The 15,050-nt window shown below is 35.3% G+C and overlaps 2 protein-coding genes across 2 annotated transcripts; one reads left to right on the top strand and one right to left on the bottom strand.

The window, feature by feature from the left end:
* Positions 1-1,995: 1,995 nt before the first annotated feature.
* On the top strand, positions 1,996-8,395 carry LOC108457906 (protein LONGIFOLIA 1-like). The gene is made up of 5 exons (XM_017757111.2): positions 1,996-2,801; positions 3,259-3,311; positions 3,396-5,369; positions 5,446-5,596; positions 7,457-8,395. The coding sequence occupies exons 1-5, from the start codon at positions 2,648-2,650 to the stop codon at positions 8,245-8,247; spliced, it is 3,123 nt and encodes a 1,040-aa protein (XP_017612600.1). The 5' UTR covers positions 1,996-2,647; the 3' UTR covers positions 8,248-8,395.
* Positions 8,396-9,462: 1,067 nt separating this feature from the next.
* LOC108458441 (transcription initiation factor TFIID subunit 8-like) lies at positions 9,463-11,097 on the bottom strand. The gene has a single exon (XM_053027095.1). The coding sequence runs from the start codon at positions 10,612-10,614 to the stop codon at positions 9,721-9,723; it is 894 nt and encodes a 297-aa protein (XP_052883055.1). The 5' UTR covers positions 10,615-11,097; the 3' UTR covers positions 9,463-9,720.
* Positions 11,098-15,050: the final 3,953 nt, after the last annotated feature.

The following is a 15,050-nucleotide window of genomic DNA, read 5'->3' on the forward strand; positions in this document are numbered from 1 at the left end:
TTGATAGACCCCTTTTTCAATCATTGCAATCATTAAGCTTTAATATAATCTCCAAATTTGGATTCAAAATCACTAATCTCTTTTGTGGTTGAATTGCTTCATAGTACTCCACATTTGTACTAATGTTAATTTTTTAGTAATTATTATTTGTATTATATTTATATAAAGAGGATGTTGATTCGAATTTGTTAAAGTATATTTATATTTGCATTTAAAATTTAAAAAATTATGAATAATTCTAAACTTTTATATATATATATATATATATGTATGAATAATTCAAGTTTTGTATAAATAATATATTTTTATATTTATATCGTGTTTATTATGTGTTTTATTTTAATTATTTCTCAAATCCATCTTTATATATATGGCAAGGCACCGTAATTTTCCATTTTAGGTCAATATTTTAAATAGAAAAAAATGGTTTCTTGGTTACGAAGCCATATTCACCAATGAACAGCATCTGGATGTCATCCCTTAATTTAGTATAGACAAATTAAACTAAAATGCATATGAGGAAAATATGATCATCCATTTTCCCAAATTTCAACTTCATTCATTCGTAAATAACTCCAATTCTAAATATATATTAGAATAAATAAAGTTTTGTAAGAGTATTACATAAAAAAAATGAGCTCGATTTTCACACCTAATGTCATATGTTGAAATTTAAATTTCTTCAATAATTTAATAAAAAATAATTAAATTTATAAATTATTCAAGTAAAACTTTAAACCACTCGAAATTTGAGTATTTGCAAAAAAAAAAAAAAAAAGAGAGGGGAATGATGATTGCAGTACATAAATCCACTTTCTAGCAAGATGGTGAAGCTGGTTGCCACTGTCTGACAAACTCCACATGGTCATGGGGGGAAGAGGTCTAAATTGCAGACCCACCCACATTATTTTGTTCACATGAAAGTGGGAGAAAATTCCCAAAGCGCATTTGACCCACCCTTAACCTAATAAGTTTGTACACTAATAATTCAAAATATTATATAACTTTTAAACACGATTAGAATGTTTCAAATTTATAACAATTTGATCTACCTATGGTTCTTCACATAATCACACTAGAAATGTCTATAACTGGATTGAATTCTTGCACTTAACATTATATATATTTGATAAGTTAAGTCTAATGCTTAAATTTTGTTTAAAATTATTTTAAACATATATAATGAATAAAAAATTCTGAATGCTAACAAAGTGTCTTAACTACTACTCCCTTTAGCTAATGGCTCTTGTATAATAATTTTATTACATTATACTATTATATATTAATATTTTATGTGATATAAACTACATAACATATAAAAATATTATAAAATTAAAAGGGTGGAGCCAAGTTGGACATAAGACTAGTTTAGTAATGCATTTAAAAAGTATTGTAGAAAAGTGCGGTTGAAAAGTGATTTTGAAAAGTTTATTTTAAGATTTAAGTGTTTAAAATTACGGTCAAAAGTGTTTTTAATAAATAAAATGTTCATTTTAAACTTGTTATTATCAAATAACAAATATGCATTTAAATAATGTTCAAATTAGTTAATATTATTATATTTTAGTAAGAATAAAAAATTATTATAAGTCGTTAATATTTTAATATATGAAATATAAATTTTAAATATTTTAAGCAATAAATATTATTTTTTATAAAATTTAATTAGAATATATATGAATTATATTTTAAATATTTAAATATAACCATTAAATATTTACAATTAGATATTAACACATTTTATTATTTTAAAAATATTTTTATTTTTAATTAATGCTTCTTTTCAGAAAGTACTTTTGAAAAGGTAAAAATTTCAACTAAAAACAGTTTGTTTAGTACAAATTTTCTTCCAAAAATATTTTTGGAGCCAAAAGTATTTTTTTTTTAACCCCCACTAAACAAGCCCTTAGTATATTGGAAGTTTAATTTTCTATGGAAGACTATTTTTAATCTTAATATTAGGATGCACGACTCTACCCTATGATAAATCTAAATTCACACAGCGAACTGTCTTTATTTTCCAATTATTGAGGTAGTTTGTTGAAGTCCTACATTCCAAATCTGAAGTATCCGCTTCTTAGGCATACATTAAATGTTATAATATTAGAGGAAAAGAAGTAAGATTTTTCACATTCCCATTGCCTACATATGCTAGAACTTAACATCTGTTTGTGCAGTAAGAGGTTCCATTGCGGTGTTTGATAGGTTAGCTAAGTCCATAGAAGGTGGTCACTGGGGACCCTTTGGGTTATTGTCTGCCTTGTTCAGGGAAGCCCCGAAGAAAACGTTTTTAATCTCATTCCAAATGCAAAGAATGGAAATGTGGGGCTATACCAATCTCTCTGTGTATCTTTAAATTTGTCCCTTTCAGTCTTCTCTGTTATTTACTAACATAATTCTCTGAAACCTCACATACAGTTCCAAAAGAAAGAAATATCCTAGTTGCAGGGGTAGAAAAAAAAAATCCTTTACAAGGTTTCAGAATCCTAGGATGTTTAAGTAGCTAGAACATACTTGGAAAAGAACCCTTTACAAGGTTTTTGGCAATGCATGTGGCATTTTAACCTTGTGAAGAGACGTTGAAAGTACCCAGAAGTTTTGTTTGGGAGCTAAGAAAGTTCAGGTTTGGTTCTGCTAAAAGTTTAGGATGTCATCAAAGTTTATGTATTCTTTGTCAGATGAAAACCCAGATTTGCAGAAGCAGATTGGGTGCATGAATGGACTATTCCAGCTTTTCGATTGCCACCATTTCTATGGTAACCGGCACATTACCAGTCCAAACCGCAAAAGGCTTCCCTCAGGTACTTTTAATTATATTTACTTTTTTTTCAAGTGTTCAAGGTTGTAAAGAAAGATCACCCTCAGGTTAATGTTTCTGAATTTCCATCATGAATGTTATAGGCTATGTTACTTGACTCAAGGGTAAGTGCGTATCTTTAATTTCTTCTTATGTCTTTTCATATATTTAGAAGATTCTATACCTCATAGTTATGTTTGAATATGCGTTAGACGTAACACGGATTTTAGGCCTAGAGAACTTGTGAGTTTTAAGAGGTTTCCAGGTTCTGCTAATTTCAGAAACATGTTTTAACTCCAATTTGAAAACACTAACATAGTGGATTAGATTGGAGTTGGAACACTTTCTATGCAGTAACCAGAATTTGTTGTTTCAGTAATGTGCTTGTAATTGCTAACCTTCTAATGTCTAAAATCATCCAGATTTCTTCCTTCTATGGCTGACATTCAGTGTTTGACTAGGTCAAAATGGCAAGCATGGAACAGAAGCCAAGACTGGTTCAGACAAGATAAAAGTAAGAAAAAATACTGGTCACTTAGGTCTATGGAGGAATTGACAAAAATAATTAAGGTTAATGTAACTTACATTGCACCTGCAGGGAAATAATCTGAAGAAGACTATGAAGGAGAAACAAAGATACTCCTTTGAATCACCCCGAACCTTGTTGTCTTCTTCCTCTTGTTCATCCAGTTTCTCACCTGCTGACTGCAGAAAAGAATCTCTAGTAGACCGATCTTCATCAAGCCAAATTGCCTTCCACGAAACCCCGAGGAAGGAAATATCCAGTCATCGATCAAATGCTTCTTTGCAATCAAGCCAAAACTCCCTTAACCTCCGAGATGTGGTTAAAGATTCAATCTATAGAGAAGCCTGTGGATTACCGATTAAAACTGCAACAAAAGTGGAAGCGGGGCAGCACCAAACCTTGAAGTATATAGATTCCCCAAGGCCTTTGCAGTCACCAAAACCTTCAAAGACGAGGAACACCAGTCTCAATGAATCAAGTCATGCCCTTCTTAAGCTTAAAGGGACTCCTAAAATGTACAATGAATGCGAGGATGGTTCTCTCACTTTTGCACGACAGGATGCTCCTCGGCTCTCTTATGATGGGAGGGGGGCAAAAGATGCACATAAAATTAAGCCCAAAGATCTCCCAAGGCTATCACTAGATAGTAGGGAAAGCTCCATAAAGGGTTCCGTCGATAGTATGAGATCGGATTTTCTTCTAGGAGAGATAAACAGAAGTAGAATGAAATCAAATGATATAAGAAACCAAGAGCAAGAACCTGGAAGCTACAAAGGACCATCTAGTGTTGTAGCCAAGTTGATGGGGGTGGAAGCATTGCTAAATCCCATGCTAACCAATGGAAATCGAAGTCAAGATATCGAAACCTGTCAAGATTTCAAAAGCAATCCCGCCTCACCCTCATCAAGAATTAATGAGAAAAAGAAAAGTTCGATTTCTGGTTGTTCAAGAAATTCAGGAAAGGAACCAAGGTCACCCTGCAATCGCATGACAAATGTAGAGTCAAAGAAACCTGTTGCAACTAGATGCCCAATTGAATCTGCCCCATGGAGGCAGCTTGATGGAAACAAGGGAGCTTTGAAGAGTCGAGAAACTCCAATGAAAGCCCCAAACTCCTTTCTAAATGTTTACAGTGAAATTGAGAAAAGTTTGGCAGCACTTGAGTTCATGAAGTCGGGAAAAGATATTGGAGCCCTTAAACAAACACTTGAAGAAATGCAGATGTCTAAGCAGATGTCAAATACCAGAAAAGAAGAGCAAGCTTCAAGTTTGATATCTCACACAAGCAGCATCCTTGGCCAGAGCTCAGAAGCACCAAATTTGAGAAAGCTACATAGTAAAAATGCAGTTTCAGCCACGATCAAGGAAACTAGTTCTCCAACATGCCTTAAATTGCCAATCAAGATTATAAAAGAAGAAAAAGTTATGGAAAATGGCAGCAATTCTACTTCAATAGTAGTTGCAACCAGCAGTTTAAGAAGGCTTCGCACTAGCAGCCATGCAAATACGAGAAGTGAAAAGGCTGACAAGCAATCCTATAAAGATTCAATTCCGAAACCTAAAACTCCCAAGGATCCTTCCAGTCGACTCCATTCAAGGGATAAAAATACTGCCAGAACTCTAAGAGACAACCAAATTTCAAAAGTGCCATCACCTACTGCTCAAGAAAATACTAACATTGCAGTAAGCTCAGAGACCACATGCCTTAAACTGCACCAGAAGAAGCTTGAAATGGAAAAACAGTCTCGTCGCACCGATCCAGCATCAGACCAGAGAAAAAGCAGAAGACAATCAAGCAGTCTACAAGCAGAATCAGGCTTGCCACGTCAGAAGCCCAGGCATAAATCTCACAATTTGAGGCAAAGTGATGACCAATTGAGTGATATCAGTAGTGACATGAGAGATTTGAATCACCAAGGAGATGATAGTTCGATGCAATCTGAGAGCAATATGAGCATGGCCTCCTATGGTGACACTGAAGTCACTGCTCAAAGTTATGGCAAGATAGAGGGTACATTCTCCCAAGAACAGGAAACGAAGCAGAAAGTAAGCCTTCTTCCTTCATTTCATTCATATAGTATTTTGATAATGTTCTAAACCAGCTTAAAATTCTGTCATTCAGAATCCAGCAGCAAGGTTAATTGAAGGTGATCCAAAAGCAGAACCTCCAAGAACTGCCCCGGAACAGCCTAGTCCTGTCTCTGTTCTAGATGCTGCATTTTACGGAGATGAATCACCGTCTCCTGTGAAGAAAACATCAAAAGCTTTTGAAGGTAAAATTCATGTATCCTTTATGCATTAATTGTGCTCAACTGAAACTTCAAATTAAAATGGGTTCTATAATCATTTCATTATGAAAACAAATTATATGTTGATCTTAAATCAACCCAAACACAAAAATGTACATTTAACACTAGGAGAGGGAGCTGGAAAGCTTACAAGTTCATGCTCAGTAAGTTTTCATTCAAAGCATCTAAGTCTTTGACATACCTAAGCACCCTCTTAACTCAAAAGTGCATCACACTTCCACAATGCATGAATCTAGGGAGGAAACTAATAGCATGTATAATGTTAAGCCTTGTTGCTGTCAGATACAACAGACGATCAACCAAGCTTCTATAAGTCTTGCACCAAATTTCTTGAAAACATCTTTGACAAGTTTTCCACCTTGAGCATTGGTTTGCTCACTCTCCATATAATGCTTCTTTAGCACTTCTATTGAGTACTTCTGCAGCCCAATTAAAATACCAAACTAAGATTGAAGAATTTGTATCCAAAGAAATATGTCGTCTAAAAAATCTTCTTTATTTCTTACACCAAGATTAGGCTGCTCTAATACAAGTAAATCATCCAAATATAGAAAAAGAATGAACATATCCTCATTTTTAGATTTCTTCACAGACAAAGTTAGTTCAATAATACTTTTGAGTCCAAGCATTTGTCAATTCTACCACGCTAGTCTTCAAAACGCCTGCTTCAATCCATACAAGGGCTTCTTGGCTTGGTAAACCTTATCTTCTTTGCCTTTTGAAGCAAAACTTTAGGTTTCTCCACGTGTGTTTCTTCTGTCAAGTAAGTTGTCCTCTATAAAATCTCCACGGCCAATTTCGATTTTTGAATTGTAGGTTCTATTAAGAACCTCAAATATGTCTTCATCAGAAACCATGTTATATATGCAACCACTGTTTATCAAACTAATGGAGTCTGTGGTTGTTGATGCTTGCATAACATGTTGCAGCAGGCATATGCCCCACTAGTAGTTGACCGTTTTCAGCAATCTGAGTTTATGCACCACATTGGTGTTCAATATGCTCCATTTGCTTGCATGATCTAAACTGAATGTTAGCTCTTTACCAACAGTAAATTTCCAAAAGAGTTGTTTTCTTATAGTGTTGAGCATGCTGGATAACTACTTTTCCACCAGCTTTACTTCTTTCCCTGTCTTTCCTTCTCTCTTTTGCCACCAAAGTTTCAGCTCTTACACCTAAATCAGTCTTTTCTTTGTTCTTGGCTTGAAAAGCACCCCCAGTAACTTCTTCTTGTTAGCTTAATCTTCTCTGCTTTCTAATGAAGATATCGTAAACAAGTATTTTAATCTTCGAAGGATGAAACTTTAGACTCATTTTTTAGGAAGTGATAATAACTTTCTTTAGAATCCTCTTGGATGAGAATGCATTTCCAAGCAACCTGATGCTGTTGGCAATAGTCATGATACTCGATGAATACTGCATAACTGTTCACCATCTTCCACCTTCAATTTTTCAAAATCTATTACGAGATTAACAACCTGCTGCACTCAAAGTAATAGTCCCCTCAAGGATCAATGGGGGATGTTATGCCAATTCTGTATTGCGCACTCCAAGTTTAGAAAGTCAAGAAAATTCATTAAGAAACTTTGAAGTAAGGTTTATCCATGATCAGCATGAAAGCTTCAAAAACTATATATCCACCAAAAGAACCAGTAAATTAACTCATACTTACTAGTAATCACATAATACATGTGGGGACCATAATGTAACAATTTAAACATTGCGTAAGGATAGAATCTATATGAAACAAGAATCTGAGGAAGGTACTATTTGTTACAGAAGGCTCTTCCAGTTAATTATTGAGGTCACATTTTTCTATAACAGGTGATGAGGGTCTTACCCTTAATGGTGCAGACTGGAGTTCCATAGGTCTAAATCACTTACCCACCTGCAGAGAAACCAGTCCAAGGTTCAAGACAGACAGCAGGAAAGCAGAAAACATCCAGCGCTTGGTCCAGAAATTCATGAATTTAGATTCTATCGATGAGTGGGCCATTACAAATGAAATTCTTCCAAATCCAGACCATGAATACATTGCAGAAGTAATGTTGGCATCAGGCCTCCTCAGCGACCTTGACTCCAGCTTCATGGCCTGCCAGCTTCATCCATCAGGACATCTAATCAACCCTAACTTGTTCCCTGCCCTAGAACAGATCAGAGCAAGCATTTGGCTTCTAAATAGAAAACACAACGGCAGAAAGGTCAGCCAGCTGGACCCCATCGAGAAGAACCATAGGCTGCTAATATTTGATGCAATTAATGAAATTCTAATCATAAAATCAGTGAAGAAAGGCTCTTACAAGCACTGGATCTTACCGAGTACAGTGGAGGATACAAGACAAAAAAGACATCAGGTGGTAAGGGATTTATGTTCAGATATAGATAAAATGCAAACTACATCAAATATAGAGGATAAAAATCTCAACAGCATCGTATGCGGAGATTTGATGCTTGGATCAATGGACTGGACAGAATTCAAGAGCGAAATTCCATGGATAGCTCTAGATGTGGAGAGGTTGATCTTCAAAGACTTAATATGTGAAGTTATCAGTGGTGAAGTAACAACTCTACAACAGCAGCATCGAGGGCATTGCAGGCGACTGTTTTTGAAGTAGGATCTGATATGTATTAATAATTTGTCAATGGATGAAGGGCTATGGTTGCAAATAAACCTTGAATGAAACTTACCTTAATGACACTTTGTAAATTAAAAAGCCTGTGAAATACACGTAAATTGCAATCTTATGCATATACTTGATATAAGTGTTCTCCACTTTGAAGTTTTCGTTTAGGGTGTACATATAACATTCATTGTTCAACTACCAGCAAAGAATTTAATAAGCTTCCAGTCGTAAGAGTTGGTCCAGAGGTATAGTATAGCATACATTGACTCTATGGCACGGCTTACCATTAGCACCAAAACTACAATTCATACATCATTTTGAGTGGTTATATAAGAGTTCACTGTTAAACAAGATCCCATCAACCAAAATAAAAGCAGCACACAAAAAAACAATTTATTTATTTATTTGTATACCCTCCTAGCAATGATATATTTGCAAGATTTTTGCTCCTTCAAATTTGATTTAAGGTTCTTAGTGAACACCATAAATTCCGACTCCCATGGAGAGAGGAAGATAGGCTCTGGGTAAAGAACTTCAGTTTAGGGATGAAAACTGTCATGCAAATACATCTTCAATCAGCAATAAAAGGAAAAACATCAACAGGTATATCTAAATGCTAAGCTAAGGGAAGGAGGGGAAGGGGAGGGGAGCATTTAACATAGAAGGATGAAACCGAAAATGGGAGCAGTAACTGATCTTTACATATTGTTACTGCTAACAATTTCTGCAATAGACTAGAAGTTACTTTCAACTCTATTTTCAGTTAGTGAACTTTAAATGTTAAATAATTTATATTTCAATTTGAAAATCCAAGACAGTTGTTTTCGCGCATTATAATCCTATGTTACATGAAGCTAATTCCTATTGAGGTCATTGAACATGGAATAGAGATCAATCCTAGAGTATATACCATTTAAATCAAATTGTCAACCAATAAATATTGTTTCAATATTATTCATAATGGTAGGTTACAGCAAATCATACTTGTTCTCCAAGTTTGGCCTTAAAAGATGCCAGGATAGAAAGCATGTGACTTGAAATTAACCTGACTTCATTAATAACAAATGTAGATATGCATGTGATTTGAAATTAACCTGACTTCATTAATAACAAATGTTGATACAATATTGTAAAGCTTCAACAATGGTGAGCATAGTGTACATATAGAGTTGACATTGAAACAGAAACTGATAAATCCACGATCAGTTTAAGACAACAAAAGAAGAAACAAGAATTTCAATTAAAAAAAAATTCATGCCCTCACAAATTTCTATCCTGGCTACTTTCCGAGCATACTCAAGAAAGTTGCCAAAGTAGGAGACTTATCCAGCTTTGGAAAGTCAACAGAGAATGGTAACAAACCTATTTTAAAGCTACAACTGACCTAGTTCGTGAGAGAATTCTATAGATTCTTTCAGAATTTTTTCTGCTCTTCTCTTCCTGTCTTCCTTTTCATTATCATTTTCAAACGATCTTCTCAAGATCCTTGTTCTTGGAATTGAAATCTGGTGCAGTGCCTAAAGGCTTCTTTCCAATTCCAATTTTAAAATGCACCATAGGCCTCTGGCTATAAAGGACATTTTTCTGTCCATTGCCATATTCACATATCCCACTCTTCATTGCTTCAATAGCAGGAGCAAATGTCTCCAGCACAGAAACTTGATTTCCTACAAAACAATTTTCTGGAACAAGGTTTCTCAAATTCACTTCATTTGAAAGCTTAGCCGGAAGAAGAACTGGTGATACATGTACTTCTTTTTCCCCAAAGTGCAGAGGTGCAGCAAGATAAGGATTGCTATTAGAAGCTTCCTTTGCTTTACCCTTACCTCCACCAACATGAGAAGAACCCCCTTCGTTACCATTATGAGCAAATTGCTGCTGAAAATTCAGCAATGGTCGCTCTATCTTCCTCTCAACCCTCCCATTCTTCACTTCATTGGAAGCACTCATTGTACCATTCCCTACACTCGATTGAGTAGCATAAGTATCAGGATCAGGAAAGGCTGGCAACCAACTAGGAATATGCTCCCCATGAGGGTCTTCCCCTTTTTCCCAAAAACTCCCAATTCTCTTCCACTCTTTAACAACCGGAAACCACGGAACTTCATAAGCAAATGTTATATCACCCCCATCACCGAAAAAGTGAACAATATCCCTAACAATCCCCAAATTGGCAACACAACGATTAACATCAGATGCACCAGCAAATCCTAAACCTGATTCTAACTCTTCCAACCCTTGAATAACATCAAACACATTCGCTTCCACTCTCCCGGCCAAATTAGCATTAAAATTCGAAGTTTTCCCTAGGTTATAAATGTACCAAATTGGAAACTCTGAAACCCGACGCTTTCGCATACTTGTGCAACGGCAACCTTCGCGATTGCAAGGGCAAAGTCATCACTTTTGATATAGAATTTGGAAGACTTTGATTGATTTTTCGAATTTTCTAGTTCTTTTTTATTCTCGAAACCACCATCTTTCATGTTCAATTGCTCTTCATATCAATAGAAAAGAACAGAGAGAATTGAAGGCTGAAAACTTACCTTCTTTTATTGCGGTTGAAGAACGGATGCAAGCATTTGAGGAAGAAATAAGGGAATTAGGATTGGAGATTTGGAGAAATTCTAAATCCAGAGTTCTGAAAATTGGGAAACTTTAGATTTGATTTAAACCCTAGATAAATCTTCAACTGGTGAGTTAGTTACATCGATGGAAAGCCTTACTTTGAATAAGGGAAATGTTACGCTCCCACTTGCCTAAGTAAAATTTTAAGAATAAATGGTTAAAAATTATTTGTAGCATATTCGATATCTCGCCTATTACGGCTTTCGTATTCTCCCCCATAAATTGAAAACTCAAAACCGCAATTGTTATATGAATACTGTTGTGCTGAAAAAAAAAGAGAAATTATGTTGATTTTTTAAAAAATTATCAATATATGTTCTTTTTTTTTTCTCTTTCTTGAAGATTGTGGGACGCATTTTCACTGTCACAAAGAGAAAAAAAGGCCTCCTATAATATGCGTTTTTATTTTGTTAAAAATTATTTTTTTTACAGTTAGAAATTAAAAGTTTTACAGTGGTGGTTCCGTGGAGCTGGGTGACCTACAAATTTCATCTGCCATTTGAGTATGTAGCCATCACCTAGGGAGCTGGATCGTGTTGCAACTCAAGATCCAGTTGATGGTAATTATACAGTTTGGGGTTGATGTGTAACTAGGGTTTTAAGTTTACAAAGGTTATAATGTCAATGGATGAAACATAAATGGGATCGTAGTTGACAGTGGTTAAAAGGGCACGACAACGAGTTCTTCTCACCAGAAATGATGCTTTATAAAACTCAAACATAAACACGAGGAAGAAAAACGCAATGACCATCAACTACAACCTCGGTTATGCCCCATCCTTTGACAGCATAACCTTTGTAAATTTGAAGCTTTAGTTACAATTTAACCCAAGACGGTATAATCATTGCCAACTTTGACCTCAAGTTGCAAAGCAATCCTGGCTTCTCAAGTGTTGGCTCCATACTCACACAATAGGTGAAATTTGTAGGTTACTGAGCTTCATGACATCATCGTGAATCTAAATACAACTTAAAACTATGACTATGTCTCTATCAAAGTGAGAGAGAAATAAATCTTTAAACCAGAAATTTTCAACATGCAAGAAAAAGAAAAAAACAATTTAGAGGAGTCTGAGATGTGGGTGAATAGGGGATGAAGAATGAGCATTTATATAAGGCATGGGACTGGGTATAAAGGAAAATTTTTTTTTTGGCAATCCCAGGTTGCAGGGCTCAGAAGCAATCAAGTTGGGTTAGTTAAAATGGTCAGAGAGACAACGCTCCCTGTAAGGAGCATTCTCTAGGTGTTTCACACACCAAACTTTATTACTTTTGTGCCCTTGCAATTTGGGATTCCTAAGAAAAAAATTTGGGGAAAATGTAGAAAACAGACGTGTAGAATTCGCATGCCAAAGTTAATATTAATTATTCAAGTGTAGAATAGCTAATTAAAATAGTAACTCATGAAGTGAAAACAGTAACATATTCATTCATTAAATTTTTTTGTAAAGGGTAAGTTAATATTAATTGTTAAAGTAAGATATAATACAATACGCAAGCCAAAGTTTTAATTTTTTTCGAACCTTTTGAGCAATTCTTTGAATTTTGAAAATATTGTACTTAACAAATGGACGGATAAAAACTTAAATGAAAGAGTAACATAAATAATTGTAAAATTTAAACTCACAATACGATTGTGTACAAATTAAACCAATTTAGTAAATTTGTTTCGTATATTGTAAATAAGTGTACATTTAGGATGTAAAACAAAGTACACAAAAAATTACAAAATTAAAAAATAACACAATCATCGACATTCCGAATGTGTGCCATAACCGGATGGGTATCGGGCACACTAGGGTTCCGTTGCACTATTTGGTTTGGCGACTCCTCGTTGACTTCGGCTTCATCTTGATGTGTACATCGGGGTTGATCGCTGACTTTATCTTCGTCCTCTGTGGTTGACTACAACCATGTCCTAGTGCCCATCGTAAATCTCCCCTATTTGAGTTGGCAATTACGAGGATGACCCACCTCGGTAGAACAACAATGCTGAGGGTGTTTGCGACACTATCGACAGGCCATTATATGGTGTCGAATTGCTTGATTGCGGATAGAAGGTAGGAATTGTTAGTGATGCAGATGCGTCCATGTTGTTGGCAGAATTAGCATGTAATATAGCATAATGGGTGGCAATCGTGCAAAATATATCTTTAGAGAAGGTGTTAATGTAAGGAATGATTGTGCGTGTTGTGGTGCTTGTGTAAAATAAACTGGTACTAAATGTGTTGATGCAAGGAATGATTGTGTGTGCTGTGGTGGTTGTGTAAAATAAATCGGATGTGAAAGTGATGATGTGGGGAATAAGTGTGTGTGATGTGATGTTTGTGACAAAAAAAATTAGCTTAGAAGAAAAAAATAAATAAACCATACTGACCGGGAGGTTGCATGACAATCGGGTCTTTCGGTATAGATATCGCAGATGTTGATCTCGCTGCGACATCTTCTCTGACCTAGGATTAATGGGCCCTTGTCTTGGCCTGCTACGACAATGTTGCCTACTTCTTTCTGAAGTCGGCAGTAGATACAACTTGTCGTTATGTTTGAACCAATCCATGTAATCTGGAGATGTCGTCAAATATGGTGTGAGAAATGGTTCACACGTTGGCAAGTAACCATACCTACGCTACCACATATCAATATACTTTTTATGGAATGTTGGCTAATTTCCTTCGAGTCTCCCCCGCAAGTCGATCTTGTGCAGGCCATCGAGCTCCTGGGGTGGCGGCGGAATACGTTGTGTACACTTGAACTGTCGCATCACTCGATCGAATTTGTGAATCTTGATCATTACAAAATGACCAATAGCACTTTGAAGTGCCAGATGTTGCGATTGGCCAAAATTTGACCGAGACGCATTCTTGAATCCTTGTATCTGCATATGGCATCCATATAAACTGTAGTACGAATTTATAATTTTTAGCACGTGCATAATATTTAATTTCAAGTGTCGTAATACATATTATATAACTTTGAAATTCATAAACTAACCTTCTTTTCGGTTTCTTGATCTAAATCTCGTCGAATATCCTCGAGCTCAGTCGGTGTACTGCTGTGCCTCGCGGAGTTATTCCACCTATTCAAATAATATGTTATTTCAAAATTACATTAAATCTAAAATAAAAACGGTAATAATATTATCAAATGAATTTTACCAAATGACGAGTGAGAATTCATAAGGGAGTTCCACTCGAGGGAGTAAAAATGGTAGTCGATACCATGTCCACGATTGAAGAAGGAGCATGCAACTGTCGATTTTAACTTTATCCAGTATAGTCGCTAGACACATTTTTCGACACAATGTTGTCAGCACCGCTGATCCTTAACTAAATCGTCCTGATTTTTTCAAGTCGTTTAGTAGTAGTAGCCACCTTAAATGTATCAAATTACGATATTTATCTGGCATTAGCAGACCCCTGATCAACCTCAAGATGAATGCGTGCGCGAATTGGTTATTTTCAACATCACTCACAGAAGCCTCAATAGTTTGAAAGTTGTCCTTCAACCATCTCATATCGATCTGGCTACCCCTAAACTTGTTTGACACCTTCCCTAGAAGTTGTTTGCATGTTGCACTCTAATCGACACTAATAGATGGCCCTGTAACGACATCCCCATCGACCGGTAAACTAAGCTGTAAACTAATGTCCTCGAGGGTAATTGTACACTTGCTGTAGGGAAGATGGAATGTGTGTGTCTCATGTCTTTATCTTTCAATCAAAACATTGATAAATAGGGGATCAATTTAGTCCGCCCGAGCATTTGAGCCACATATAAAAATCTTACATCTTGCAAGTGTCCATGAATGACATTTGATGCACCTTCACTTAAATTGTTTATGTATGTCTCCAAAATCTGATCTTCGGGCTAAGTATATAAACATTAAAAATTAATAATCAAAACAACATAATAATTAACTATTTAAAATTAAATAATTTAATAATATTTTATTTCCATTTGTAATTGAACGTCGAAGATGTACTAGTCGTCTAAACGAATAAGCTGATTTGTGGTATAACAAATTATAAGGAATAAAATAAAATCGGAGGACTAAAAAAAAATTAAAAAAAAAGAGAATTTAGAATAAAAAATCGAGAATTGACAATTGGGAATCAAAAAGTGAGAATTTAGAATTTATAATTAAGTTGAAAAGAATGAGGTTTGGA

Source organism: Gossypium arboreum, chromosome 4 (genome assembly GCF_025698485.1).
Source record: "Gossypium arboreum isolate Shixiya-1 chromosome 4, ASM2569848v2, whole genome shotgun sequence".
Taxonomy (NCBI): Eukaryota; Viridiplantae; Streptophyta; class Magnoliopsida; order Malvales; family Malvaceae; genus Gossypium; species Gossypium arboreum.